This window comes from Prionailurus viverrinus, chromosome X (assembly GCF_022837055.1).
Source record: "Prionailurus viverrinus isolate Anna chromosome X, UM_Priviv_1.0, whole genome shotgun sequence".
Classification (NCBI taxonomy): Eukaryota; Metazoa; Chordata; class Mammalia; order Carnivora; family Felidae; genus Prionailurus; species Prionailurus viverrinus.
Window position 1 is genome coordinate 105,556,871 of NC_062579.1, and position 15,351 is coordinate 105,572,221.

The 15,351-nt window shown below is 39.0% G+C and overlaps 1 protein-coding gene across 5 annotated transcripts in view; it reads right to left on the reverse strand.

The window, feature by feature from the left end:
* The window catches only part of MAP7D3 (MAP7 domain containing 3), a 57,862-nt gene that overhangs the window by 11,249 nt on the left and 31,262 nt on the right, over window positions 1-15,351 (reverse strand). For 3 of the 5 annotated variants that reach the window (XM_047843959.1, XM_047843961.1, XM_047843962.1), the window contains 9 exons: window positions 15,205-15,288; window positions 13,954-14,117; window positions 10,761-10,875; window positions 10,147-10,251; window positions 6,798-6,890; window positions 5,405-5,530; window positions 1,984-2,588; window positions 1,262-1,389; window positions 785-990 (listed from right to left, as the gene is read on the reverse strand). In XM_047843959.1, coding sequence (XP_047699915.1) covers window positions 785-990; window positions 1,262-1,389; window positions 1,984-2,588; window positions 5,405-5,530; window positions 6,798-6,890; window positions 10,147-10,251; window positions 10,761-10,875; window positions 13,954-14,117; window positions 15,205-15,288 — 1,626 coding nt within the window. The remainder of the gene's footprint in view (window positions 1-784; window positions 991-1,261; window positions 1,390-1,983; window positions 2,589-5,404; window positions 5,531-6,797; window positions 6,891-10,146; window positions 10,252-10,760; window positions 10,876-13,953; window positions 14,118-15,204; window positions 15,289-15,351) is intronic. The other 2 variants (XM_047843957.1, XM_047843958.1) reach the window with 2 other exon arrangements.

Sequence of the window (15,351 nt, forward strand, 5' to 3'; positions counted from 1 at the left end):
CAAGCCCCACATCGGGGCTTCTCTCGAATCCCCACATGGGGATTCTCTCTCTCTCCTTCTCTTTCTGCCCCTCCCAAGTGCTCTCACTCTCTCAAAATAAATCACTTTAAAAATAAATAAGTAAATAACATATGAAAATGAGGATCTTAATACATCAGGAATGAATAATTTGCAATAAAATTATCATTCCTGTCATAAAGAAATCACTGTGGAATTCCTTCAAAAAGCAAAATTTACTAGTGTACTTAAAATTAAATAATGGCAAAAAAACAAAGTAAAATAAAATAAAATAATGTCTATGGACATTAAGAACATGTCACAGGCAAAATGCCAATATGGGACTTTTAGGAACCCACATACTGCTCAGACACGTTATGGTGTATGTGTGGAAACGGACCTTCAGCTCCTGATGGAAATCCGCTCAGCCACATACGGCCACATGTGCTCTCCCCAAAGATGGACAATACCTTAGGGCCATTCACAGAACCATCCACTATCAAAGCTGGAAGGGACCCCTAGGGATCACCTACAGCAATGCACTCATCTAATCAGTACTTTTAACATTAGTTCCAAAAATGGATTTTCCGCAACAAGGGGGTGGGAGGGAAGAAGCTCTGGCAAGGAAAAGTAAGCAGTGCGCCAATGACTGGCTAAATTCTCTTCATCAAAAGAAAGCTTACACCCTAAAGTTCTCAGAATTGGGGAATAAAACAAAGGTGACCATTTCTAACTACCTTAAGACTTCCCGTGTTGCCAAAATAAACTTCTCAGTGAAGGAACTTACCTTCACAGACCGTCTGCTTTTCGCTCACAGCTTCAGAGCTGCTAGTGGTTTTAGGAACTGCTTCTCTTCTCTTTCCAAGAGTACCTAACACATTTTGCGCAAGTAGGTTACGCTGAACAGGAATTACTTTGTAACAAAGGGAAGGTTGTGACTGTTTTGACCTGACAGGTGATGGGGACGGGGGGCGATTCTTCTGCATTTGCCTGCTGAGAAAAAGTAACCATTAGTGGGGGAAGTTGGATACAGTTTTGTGGTAGATATGTGTACAAATAAAGTAAACACATTAGTTTATAATGTGCCATTTCATAAAATATAATGTCTTGGTACTAGGAGATATTTTCTAACAGAAGTCAGTCCATTTTTGAAGATTTTTTCCTATTTACAATGCATACTACCATTATTTCCTTTATGAAACACTGATGTGACATTTATCCTGGTAAAACACCTATCAGGAACAGTTGCAATTAAGCTACTTACTTAACACTGATGGGAGAGGGTGGGCGCCACCCACTTGCAGGAGAAGATGGCCATTTATAACATGGTATGTGTGACGATGGGCGCTTCTTTGTACCAGGGTTGGAGGCCTGTTTGTCCATTTCTGGTTTCTGAACAGAGCCAATACAGTCAGATTAAGAGATCAGCATTTACCTTTCTGCAGCTGGCTTGCCTTTTTAAGACCAACATACCCTGAACATATAATACAATTTTAGCTCCTTAAAAGGAGCTTTTCAAGCATGAGAATTAGACACAGATATGTTCTTCTAGACTAGCAATTCAGATTACGAATTTCAAGAAGTTCACAGAAATAATTAAAAACAAATCTTTCCCTTCAAAACCTGACTCTATTTCTAAATCCTAATTAAAGGTTTGTAATATTTCTTCTTCAACTTTTCTTCAGTTTAGAAATAGTTCCTGTAACAGTTATACTTCCTCCTTTCTACTAAAAACTAATATTCCAGCTTTGAGGGGAAACTGGTACAACGAGTATCATCATTTTAAATCATTAAAGTGGCTTATCCTATATAACTGATTTTATTGCAGAATACTATCTAAGAACTTGCTTATGTTGTGAAACTTGACCTATCATGACCTACACAACTAAATACACAGATTTTAACAGAAAATTGGGCAATAAAAGGCACTTAATAAACCTGTGGAAAATCTCTCACTTTCACCTTGGAAGATGTTTCCACGCTCACCTCCAGGAAGGCCTCGGGGGATGCTTCCACACTCTCTTCGGGGAGCGTTTCCACACTAGCCTTGGGGGACGCTGCCATACCAGCCTTGGTAGATGCCTCCACGCTTGCTTCAGATGACACTTGCATGCTCCCATCAGGGGACACATCCGTGCTCATCTCAAGAGACGAGTCCATGCTCACCTCGGGGGATGGGTCCACGCTCACCTCGAGGGATATGTCCACGCTCACTTCCGGGGATGTTTCCACGCTATCAGGGAGTGCTTCCGCACCTGCTTGAACTGATGCTTCCACACTCCCTTCAGGGGACCCTTCCATGCTTGCCTGGGGGGTTGCTTCATTCACCTCGGGGGCCGCCTCCATGTTCGCCTCGGGGTCCACTTCCACACTCACCTTGGGGATCGCTCCCACATTCACATTGGAGGCCACTTCCATACTCGTGCTCGCCTTGGGGGGCGCTTCCACCTTCGCCTTGGGGAGTGCTCCCACTTTCTCCTGGGGAGGCACAGCCATTGCTGACTTGCGAAGCACTATGGTATTCTTCAATTCATCACTGCTATGGCCACGCAGGGGCGTGGTCACATACTGTAGTACAGGATAGCGGTTGCCTATGGGTGAATGAGGACAGAATGAAATTCTCTACGCTTAGCAACCTGACAACAAGGCAGAAACACACCTTGTTAACAGTAGAAGAACAGGAAGAGAGAAGAGAGACCAGGAAGAGAGAAGAGAGACCGTGTTCATTAGGAAACTGCAGGGATTATGCCCAACACAGAAGCATTTAGTGAAATGGATCACAGACACAGGACAAAAGTATCACAAAGTTGGTACTTCAGAAGTGCCACCATCAAGAGGCGTCGTGAAAGCAACAGTCTACTATAGATGAAGAAGACGCGTCTCCCAAGTTGACGTTTGCAATAAGCTATTTATCTTTTTTTTTTTTTTTTTAAGTTTGAGAGCGAGAGCAAGAGTGAGAGCATGCGCGTGAGCAAGGGAGGGCCAGAGAGAGAGAAACCCAAGCAGGCTCCATGCTGTTAGCGTGGAGTCAGACGCGATGCTGGAACCCACGAACCGTGAGATCACGACCTGAACCGAAATCAAGAGTAGGATGCTTAACTGACTGAGCCACCCAGGCTCCCTGCCATTTCTCATTTAATCATACTACGGTTGAGTGATTTTCATAAAACATTACAAGATGTTCAACACTTTTTAAAAGTAATCTAAAACAACTTAACCAGGGCCAGGGATCTTACGATTACAAGTGATTATGCAAGAAATTCTATATATGGCTATTTTGGAATATAATATAAAAAGAGCATTTTCTCACCCATAATAAAAACTATAATAACACATTAATCAGAACGGGCTGGATTTTCAAGGTCTCTTCCAGATTTCACAATCTAAATATTTTCTGCCTAATAAATGGATAAAAATGGTAATACTCGGTACCAGCAAAGAAGGTGGAAAGTGGTAATAGCAACGTTGGGAAAGAGGCAGCCCCACACTGCTGGTGAGGTCGTGGATTTGCACATGTTCCTGGTAGGGGGGATTGGGGCAATAATGTATCAAAAGCCATTACAAAGTTCATAGTCTTTGTTGCCACAATTTCACTTCTAGGTCTATCCTTAAGAAAAAAAATCAGATATGAAAATGTATGCAATAAGGGTTACTTATTATAGCATTATTGATAATATTGAAACAATGAGAACTATAATCCGAATATTCAACAGGAAATTTAGGTAATACTGACAGTCATTCAGAGTATTAATATACAATTTCTGGACACAGAAAAGGATATATATCCAGATTAAACAAAAGCAGATTATAACCCTATCTTGTGAAGAAAATATATAAACAAATATTCCGTCATGAGTGGGCTATTGGGATAATAGTAAATTATATTTAAAATTTTCTCTACACTAAATATGCATTGCTTGATTAATAAAGTAAATATTGTTTTTAAACTTTTTAGTTTTATTTATTTATTTTGAGAGAGAGAGAGAGAGAGAGCATGAGCAGGGAAGGGGCAGAGAGAGGGAAAGAGAGAGAATCCCAAGCGGGGCTCAAAATTACAAACCGTGAGATGATGACCTGAGCTGAAATCAAGAGTCAGATGCTTCAACCAACTGAGCTGCCCAGGCGCCCGCACCCCGAAAAGTAACTGTTTTTTAAAAAGTATTTGGTGATAGCTTTCTTAAGACTTGGTACATCTGTCACTTCCTCTGTAAACTTTTACATGATCTCATCAAATAACCAAAATAGAACAAATTACCAAAGACTGACGACTCATGAATAAAAAATGTGACTAAGTTAAATGTTTTTAGGCCCTCATTTTGGTGGAAAAAGTATTATATTTACATATTGTATATACCTAAACAGTCACATGATTTAACATTGACAGTTTGCACTAAGAAAATATATTAAATGTAATAATTAGATTTCTATTAGCTATAGAAATTTAAGATAAGATACTGCATTTTCAATGGAAGTAAAATATTAAACAAAAATAAAAGCAATAAAAGAAATATCTTACAGTAGACTGGAGGGAGAGTGGCAGAAAATAATCTGACATCCTATAATGAGGCATAAACAAATTCAGAAATTGGAACCAAAAGAACTAAAGCTGCACTACCAGAAAGTCTGTGACAGCATTCTGATTTATTTTACTAATCATATGAATAACAACAGAAGACAAAAACAAAGGTGCTGGGGTAAATTCTGGGGAAAAAAAGTGGAGGAAAAAAGAAAGAAAAGAATGATGGGAACAGTGCATTTTACCCTCCACAGGCATGTCTGACACTTTACGTGACCTGCAAGTGAGAAAATCCACCTAAGCCTGAAGACTGTTCTTACTTTACTAACAATCTTTATGTCCTTAATTAAAAGCTAAAGAGCAGATCAGTGTTACTCTTCCATATTTTAGGAAAAAAAGTCGGGTGAGGTAGAAAACTTTCTCCCTCTATATTGTAAGTTTCCAGATACTTTTAACATCCAGTACTTCTTACAGTGCTGTGACACATTTAAGCACAGGTTGAGAAACCCATAGAGCTTTTAAAAACTTAGGGGTGCCTGGCTGGCTCAGTTGGAAGAGCATGCCACCCTCGACCTCGGGGTTCTAAGTTCGAGCCCCCTATGTTGGGTGTAAAGATTACTTTAAAAAATCTTTTAAAAAATCATGTAAAAGTGTAACAACCACCATAATTACCTATCTCATCCTATAAATTACCCATTACCCAGATAACTAATCTACCAGGCTAGAAGGCATAAAATAAACATGCAATATAAAACTGTTGGGTAAAATCAGTCATTTGGAAACCACTGATTCAAATTATTTTTATGCCTTACTGCAACCAATTAAATGATACAACCTGCTTTTTAAGTGCAAATACTAACACTTTCAGGCTTTCTGCCCTATGCCTATTACCTGGGGTTTCTTTTCCAGGGACCAACAATGAAGCAGCACTTTTGCTCCTGGCTATTGAAGCTTTTGTTGGGACCAGCAGGCGGCTGATTAAATTATTCTCCCGAAGACTGGTATGCTGGTGACGAGCTGAATGAGGAGAACAGACATAGTTGAGGTCTCACAAATAAATGCAAAGCAACAAAGAGCAATGCGAACTGCTGCAAATGAGAACTTGCCCAGCCTGGAAGTAGAGGCAACGAGAGCAATACATCCAGAACGGGAATGAACACTGCCACCAGAGACTGCCTTGCTGGGGAAGAGAGCACTGAGTAAGGAACCAAAGGCCCCCAGGATACATAATAACCCCAGTGAAGAAATCTAGGTAGCATACTTAACAGAGTCCTAGCCAACATATGGAGTCTCTGCAGAGGAGCTCGCATATGTCTATCACGCAAAACGCCTTTGACATGGATTCCTACACATATCTGCCACTGACAACCCTACTCTGGTCAGATTCATTGCCAAAAGCTCCAAGGGACTGACTGAATTCTTCTGTTAAAAGTGCATCTTCTAAATATCTTGCTCCAATAAATTTTTATGTTCATAAATATCCCTGTGACAATGGCATTTGTTATAATGGGATTTGACCCTAATCAACAAACTGGAGAGCATTCTGTAAGTGAATGGTTTGGTAGAAACAAAAAGCAACAATTGTGTTTGACAGAGAAAAGGAGAGGAAAGGTATTAGAAAGAAACTTTAAATAAAGAAGTACTTCAGTAATAAGTATGAATTTTTTTGTATAATAATCAACAGTTCAAACATGTACAAAGGTTAGATGTGAGTAATGCCACGAAGCAACAGAACAAAGCTTTTAAGTTCAAATTATGGCCAATACTTAGAACTTCTAAACGCAAACTCATGAAGTATTTGAAGAGCATCAAGTCCTCCGACACAAATCTATACCTACACCAACACTCTGCAATCTAGTCTCTCAGCTTCATTACAGACCTCCTGCTCAAATGATGGCAGAATTACATATTTCATTTAAAGACAGACTCTTGGCTTCAGCCAAATGTTAAGGGATATTTTGGCTTCCAGTTTTAGGAACAACTTCTCAAGCAACAAAATGTTGACATAAACAAATCTCTTTTAAGCCACTATTTAAGACTGGTACTTGGGAGCACCTGGGTGGCTCAGTCGGTTAAGTGTCTGACTTCGGCTCAGGTCATGATCTCGTGGTTGGTGAGTTCAAGCCTCACGTCGGGCTCTGTGCTGACAGCTCAGAGCCTGGAGCCTGCTTCGGATTCTGTCTCTCTGTCTCTGCCCCTTCCCTCCTCGTGCTCTGTCTCTCTCTCTCTCTCTCTCTCTCTCAGAAATAAATATTAAAAAAAAATTAAAAACAAAATAACTAACCACCTGGTTTTTCTTCTACTTTTTCTGTTTCCATAGGTGACTGCAGTTTGTTAGATCTTCTATTCAAAGACGAACTTCTCTTTTCTGTTGTTTCTGGAGATCAAGGGCAAAGGAAAATTATTTTTTGTAAATTATTTAACTGTGTTATTTTAGGAGTCAACTCCTCTTTTCAAACATTTTTTATCTTCTTTACTCTTGCTTATAAGAATTTATTTAAATTTCAAATCTTATGTAGAGATTCTACATCCCCAACCTTAAAACTAATTTACTCTAAGTTATCTGAAATAAAAGTATTTAGAAAAAAAAACAGTAAAAATTAAGAGGAAAATGTCTAATACTACCTGACAAGATCAATATTCCCAAATTAGAAACATTCATTTTAAATTTTAGACACAATCCATGACATCTGTTACTAAAGTAATGTATACTTTAGTTATAACGATTATGGCTTTAAACTTTTTAAAAATGATCGTTAACATTTGGCATAGATGTCGCGATTTTAGCAACCTAATGAAAAACATGCTTTGTGTAGACACTTTTCCATTTCACTTGAAATGTTCTGGCTCAGAATACTGAGGAATGTCTGTTTAAAGAATAACTTCTTGGGTTTCCTGGGTGGCTCAGTCAGTTAACCATCTGACTCTTGGTTTTGGCTCAGGTCATGATCTCACGGTTTGTGGGTTCAAGCCCCGCATGGGGCTCTGTGCTGACAGCTCAGAGCCTGGAGCCTGCTTCGGATTCTGGGTCTCCCTCTCTCTCTGCCCCTCCCCTGTTGGTGCTCTGTCTCTCTCTCAGAAATAAACATTTAAAAAATTTTAAGAATAACTTCTCTTTTGGGAACCTGTAAACTAAATCGGGGACCTGTACATATTGACAACGTAGCATCATTTGAAAATCCGTGAACTGGTAATGTAACTGAACAGCACGATCCAGAGGTATAATCGATTCAATCGTGTGATTAAATCACATATCCTTTACCATCATATCGCAAGAAATGACAAGATAGTGTGAACAGTTACTGAGTCAGCAAGTGGCAGAAGAAAAACAGACAATTTGAGTCAGCCAAGCTTTAAAACAGGGCTATTTAAAACATTACAGGTTATTACAGTATGAACTTAATTTGAGTTTGAAATGTTCATCTCTCTGGATCAAACAGATTTCATTCCAATCTGAAGAGATTTTACAAAGGTAAGCCACCGCCAATACTGGGTTTATTTTCCCTGGCATCATTAATCACAACATTCATCATCTCAGAGTGTGCAATATACTGTACCTTTAAGTAAGTTATTTCACAAAAGTATCTTCTACACATACCTTCTTGTATTAAAAACTAGTAAAGAAATCATCTAAAAAGTTACTTGGAATTGCTCCTTCAGTGCGATTTAACTAATTATTACCTTGAAAGTCATCACCTGTTCCTCCTCATTACAAGTCTCATTGATACATCAAGTAAACCTATTAATGAAAGCATACTAGTGTTTGCACATATTAAAAATGGCATACGTGGGGCGCCTGGGTGGCTCAGTCGGTTGAGCGTCCGACTTCGGCTCAGGTCATGATCTCACGGTCCGTGAGTTCGAGCCCCGTGTCGGGCTCTGTGTTGACTGCTCAGAGCCTGGAGCCTGTTTCAGATTCTGTGTCTCCCTCTCTCTCTGACCCTCCCCCGTTCATGCTCTGTCTCTGTCTCAAAAATAAATAAAAGTTAAAAAAAAATTTTTTAAAAATGGCATACGTGTCTGTGGAAGAAATATTTGCTAACTCCTCAGAGCAATTAGATAGTAAAACAGAGTCAATGCTTGTGAAACAATTAAGATATATTAAAATAAAAGTATATGACACTGCAATGATTGAACTAAGGAATAATAAATTTAGTATATGACGAGGAAGGTACTAGCGAAAACCTTCCCACGTTAATCTACGAATGAACCCAGGCTACACACAAGTGCTCTGGGAAAGCCTATCAACAGTTAGGGTGTTAAGTGGATCAACTTTTGTTAGACCATTATGAGAGAAAATATGATAACCACAGACTGACAAACAACAAAAGACGTCTCAAGCTCGTGGTTAGAAATTAGGAGTCCTAAAAGTATAAATAACATAATGTAAGTATGAACAAAACAAAAATCCTTTTCAACATTTAAAAACTGTAATATCTGGATAAAAATGGAAATCTTTTCCACTAGGTTAACTACTGCTACAATTAATTATACTTTAATGAGATCCAGAATCTTTTTGCTGTACTGGAATTTTATAGCATTGCTCAAAAATAGGTCAAGGTATCTAATAAAACAAAAGAAAGATTTTTGAATTCAGACCATAATTATGCATTTTTTAAATTCATAAGGCACAAAAGTGGGAAGATGTAATATGTTTGCCATGTCTTTTTCCTGCCAAAGTCACTTCTGTTTCTGTCACTGGAAAGGATTTTTTTTTGATTGATGGGTATGGCTGCCTAATCCATTTCAATTATCAGTGAGGAGCACCATGTGCAACAAGCCAGAAATGGTCACTGACACACACTCAGGTAAGATTTTCTTAAAAGAAAAACACGAGAAGCAAAAGGTATTTGAAGTAGTCATACTAGATAACTTTGTTTTCTTTTAAAGAACACCACCTTAGCACTGCGAAGAGTTGTAAAGTGGAGCTTAGCAATGCTTCTCCCCTTAAACATGGGTATCACTTTATTTGCTTTGGAGGAAAACATGAACTTATTATTAAAATGTACAATTTTCAACATCATGATCCATCTATCAAAAGACCAAAATATAAACCATAAACAAGCATGATAGAGTGAAAAGCACTGAATTTCCTGGGGTATTAATTATAAAACCAGGAAGGTAATTATACTTGCCTGTCAAGTTTACAAGGTTGTCATGCATAACAAATATATGTGAAGCAGATCAACCTGTCTGTTGGAGTATATATGCTAACATTGTCCTTACACGAGGTGATATTCATGAAACTTAATGGAAAATGAATAACTAGTTTAGCTACTCTCTAGGAAAAACAATTTCATTTACTGGTTTGGCAGAATATGAATTACTTTTATAACAAATTATTGTGCCACTTACCGGCAATGTCTTTTAGTCAAAATATGTTGTAGTTTGGGCTACCTGAGACCAACAAAGCCATCTGACAATTCATATGTAAATCATGAAATAAGGATTAATACTGATGAAAATCCAAAACTGTAATGACCATCGCTATCTACTGTAAAACAAGGTGGTGCTCTTCTGAAATAAATTTAAATGTTCTACAGTCTAAAGGATAAGTAGCACTGTAAAAAAATACATAAAGAATTGATTTCATTGGTTTAAAATTCTGTGGAACACGTGAAATAACTACTTACTCTTGGCAACAGAATTCTGAACACCTGCAGATGACATAGGCATTTGTTTGTGTAAACCGGAAATCTCTTGTTCAAGTTTTTCAGTAGATACAGAACGTTTATTAGCTGAGAAAAGATATAATATTTACTGTACTTAAAAGAAGCATCATTAGCTGAAACAAAGTGAGTTCATGATGTAGTTCTATCGAGTATAGACGTGCATTAATTAGGTGCACAATATTCATGGTCATTCCTTATACATGACAGAGATTTAAGTTTTATGAAACTAAAATTATGCCCATTTTTAGGAAAATGTACAGTACCCTCAATAGTAAATGGGGCAATTTACTTTTAAAATATGCATTGGATAAAATTGTATAAAGCTTTATTATTAATCATTTTTCCAGAGATAACAAATTTAAGTGGTAAGATTTTAGATATAATGGATAAAACGATAATGAAATTTCTTTTGCAATCTTACAATATAAATTTATTGTGCACACCAAAGAGTACATGGCAGTATTTTCATTTGGGATACAAAGTTCAAAATCTTGTTGTAAAGCCACCTTGTAGCAATAGCCAATATCCAAATATGAACCTGAATGAACTTCAAGTTTAACAGCTGTATTAATTACCATTTTTAGTCTCAGGGTTCACGGTTGTAGAGCCTTCCCACGACCATCTTTTTTGACGATGATCAACACGGTTGCTCCGTTCCAGTGTACGGTAAACAACGGCTTTGAATCTCTCCTATTTAAAATAAACACCAACAATTTTTTGTGTATTATAAAACCATCCCATCACCAAATTTTTGTATCAAGCAAAATTTTAGGGGACATCAGGTAAAAGTTAAAAATATTGGGAGGGGCACCTAGGTGGCTTAGTCGGTTAAGCGTCCAACTCTTGATGTGGGCTCAGGTCATGATCTCACAGTCCCTGGGACTGAGCCCCACGTTGGCTTCTGTGCTGGCAAACCAGAGCCTGGTTAGGATTCTCTCCCCCCGCCGGCCCCCTGCCCCGACTCGTGCATACACACACACTCTCTCAAAATAAATAAACTTAATTTAAAATATATATATATAAAACCTTAAATTCTTTGTAGAATGAGGCAGAAAAAAAATCAACTAATATACATATAAGTGAAATCTATGCCAGAGTCATCTATAATACCCACATTTCTAAGATCTTCAGTTCTACTGTTAATCAATAGTTTTTTTTTTTTAAGTGTATTTATTTTGAGAGAGAGAGCAAGGGAGAGGCAGAGAGAGAGGGAGAGGATCCCAAGCAGGCTCCGCACTGTCAGCACGGAGCCTGACGTGGTGCTTGAACTCACAAACCTTGAGATCATGACCTGAGCCAAAATCAAGAGTCGGATGCTTAACTGACTGAGCCACCCAGGCATCCCTCAATAAAGTTAAAAAAAGATAATCAAGGTGTTTGTCTGGACCTCAACTTTATTTTTCTTTATTTGAGTAATCTCTACACCCAATGTGGAGCTCATGCTCTTATGACTGAGCCAGCCAGGTGCCCCTTGACCTCAACTGTAATCGAGCTGCTCAGGAGAACAGCTTTTCAAATGTAAACACCACACTGTGACAAAACAACCCCACAGCCATGCATGGTTTTCCTTTCTCAGATAATTTTGTGCTGTAACAAACCATGGACTGTACTCAGGTAAACAAATCAACTGCAGGGCCAGGAGGCTTTGTATTATTCCCTGACAACAACCGTTTCATAGCAACATCATTCTTATAATGCCCCCACCGTTTCTCTGAGGGAAAAGACCAACATACTAGGAAAATGCAGACTCACCCATATCCCCTGAGGAGAAAAGCAACTGCAATTCTTAAAATGAAATGTATCTAGTGGCAATATTTTAAAATGATATTTTGTAACAGAAAATTGCCTCAAATTACCAGAAACCCAGAAAGTGTAATAAACACTAAAAACCATAATCTGTCTTGTATTATTCAAACATCACTGATTGTTGAGAATTCTATCCCCTGCTTCCAAACGCACTAGCTCTCTGTGCTTTCAGGTTCCAGTTGCATCTGTGGCTCCTACTTAAGCTCCTGTCCTGGCTCCTATGTCTGTCCACACTTACCCCTCCTCAGCACCATGGAGTCTGGGTTTTCTCCCTGCTCTAAGGAATTATTCTCTTTTTCTACCTGCAGGCTGCTCACAGTATCCAAGGGTTCCTTCTTGCTCTGTTCACGGGAACTGCCTGGCCACCCAGCCCCCAACTAGTTTTGTGAGGTTGATTCTCTTTTGTCCCTTTTCTCCTGGTCCTTCCTCCTGTTTCTTCCTGCCACAGCTCTGGCTCCCTCCCCCTCTGCAGTGCCATTATGTTACATTCTCTTTTCTCTGGGATCTCTCTGAGGTTCCTCTTTCTCTAAGATGATCTTTTTTTCTCTAAGTCCCTGGGAGTCTCTCTCCTCCAGGGACCCTCCCCCACCCTGCAGTTTTCTATTCTACCTTCTTTCAGTCTCTTAGCTCAAATCTATCCCTGTCCTTCCTTTTCTTTACCACAGAAGCAAATTAAGGAGCTCTTTCACAGAGGAAGATGGAGAGTGATAGAAATTCTGAAGGAGAATTCATCAAATACTCTGGAATATGGAAAAAAGAGCATAAACAACCACAGAAAACAGTTCAGAAGACAGAGAAGTGGTAGTGAGTGGACCATGGATGGGGAAGAAATGGCACGGGAACAGTCCCAGAATAAGGAAGGTCCACAGATGGGGCAGGGGCTGAGGCATGTGAGAGCAACCTTGTGCTTCACAAGGAGGGAAAATGAGCACCACAGAGAAGAAGCCTCATGGGGACAAATGGAACCAAAAAGAAAGGACAGAAAAAGAAAACTTTAAATTAGGGCAACAGAAGAAAAGAGGGGGAGATAAAAACACACATATTGAGAGAATAGGCAGAAAGCCCAAAGACAGGGAGAGAAAAAGAGAGAAAAGCTAAGACAAAGAAAGAGGAAAGAAAAGTGAAGCACCTCAGGCAGAAAAAGGTCAGATGGAGAACCAGAAGACAGACTAAGATTTAGGGACACTTGAGAATCACTGGAATAAAGAAAAAGAGAGAAATGCCAGCAAGAAAAAGAATGGTTTCCCAGAGAACATGCCAGATTCACAAGAAGTCAAGGATCCTCAGAGTAAAGCAGTGGCGTGACCCTCCAGGAGAAAAATCTGATGTCAGAGAGAATCAGGCAGAACAAGACAGGTAGCCAGATGCCCAAGTACGGACAATAAAAGACAAATTGACTGAAGTGCGACAGAAGGGGAAATAGAGGGCATTACTAAGGCAGTGACTCATACCCACAGGGTGCCAGACACCAAGAGTCCAGAAAGGTAAAGAGAGCAGCAGGACTACAGAATGGCAGGGGAAAGAGCGGGACTGCAGGGGACACGTGATGAGGAAGGGGGGGGGGCACACAGGAGAAAAGACAGGGGAGGCCGGATGGGAAGTGTGCTCCCCTCTGACTGGCCTGCACTCAAGCAGTCAGAGGAGCCGCCATGAGAAGTACGATGGGGAGCCTATCAGGACAAATTCCAGAGTCTCAGTGGAAGGAAGGGTCAGTCAGGGAGAGTGGAAGGGCTCTCTTCCCGGGCCTGCAAGGCTCCTCTTTTACATCAGCTAGTGGTTCTAAACTCAGGGGTCTGACACGACAGGGACAAGAGGCTCTACCACTGAAGGGAAGCAGCGAGAACTGGAGATGGTTCCTTTGGCAGGGGAGGGGGCAGTAAAGGCAGAAGGGCTAAGAAAAAAGTGGTCCGGTGCTGGGCAACACAGTGTGTCATCTGATTAACAGGCTACAAAAATACATACCCTTTCCTCCTGTAATTTTTGTTTCCTTTTTTCTTCTGCGGATATTCTCCGCTGTTCATCCTTTTCTTTCTGTTCTTTCAGCTTTCGTTGTTTTTCTTCCATCAGTTTTTCATACTGGATCCTGGACTTCCTTTCTTTTTCAAGCAGTTGTGTTTCTTTGTTGGCTGAAATATTCCCAATACATTTTCAAGGTGTAAGAGCCAAGCAAATATTTAACTTTTCCACATTATACGCAAGAAAGAAAAAGGTAATATATCTCCTTCTCTTAAAAATAACATAACCTATGCTAATAACAAAAGATTATGTGAGTGTAAGAGAATGGCCACTAAAGTATTTGCCCTGGGTGTTCATTTAACTCCAGAGAACTGAGATGGCTTAGATGACCACTCATATCCTGTCCAAACTAAGATTCCAAATTAAAAACAAATATTTTCTTTCATGTGGTATTTCTGGTGATTTGAGCCAAGGTTAAGCCCCACCAGATTAACCTGCTATATACATTAAAATAAGAAATAAAAAGAAAACATATAGGCAGAATGTTTTTGTTCATTCTCTTAGGAAACTGCTTTCAAAGGCCTCATCTATGCAGACCACACTCAGCGTGCCAGTTGTACAATCATGGATTTAGTCATGTACCACATTATGAACAGCATGATGTTTTCCTACTTCAAATTTCCCATCACTAAAGCCTGGAGAGCATCTATGCAGTTCTAAAATATTCTTCTGAAGAGCTACAGGAAGAAACCGCTCCTCATTAAAACAAAGACAAACGATATCCATTTGAATGAAGCTGAGCACAAGTTTTGTCAGGGGATTTCAAAGATCAGACAAAAATGCAGTTGAAAAAGCAGTCCCTTAAGTTGTAGAAGGATATTCTTTTAGATTCTAATTTACACTTAAGAAGTGTACGTTAGGATTATTAGCAACTTCATTTTCCTTTTTAGGGTCATTTTTATTGAAATCCCATTCCTCTGGTTTCTACAAATGTTGAAATTTTCATATTTTAGTTTTCAGAAAATTGGAGGTAACAGAATTTACTACTTCAAAAATTAAACAATTTAATCAAATATTTTTCTTGGGCCTTCTTTATCTTACTTAGTATAATCATTGAATGCAATATAATACATCCTAGGAAAAATGTAATCTATGATATAAACAGATCAGGAAAAGTAAGCAAAACCACTCTGGAAATACATAACCTTACAAGAAAATTCACTCATTCTGATTATTTTTTAAAAATCTAAAATATACCATCTTGTTGTCTTTTCTTTTCTTCTCGGCGCTCCTTCGCCAATCTCTGCCTTGTGTCACTTTTAAGGACAGATCCATCTATGACTAAAAACAAAAAAAGAGAGAAAAAAGTAAGACATTAAATAGGATATCAAATTTTAATGACAT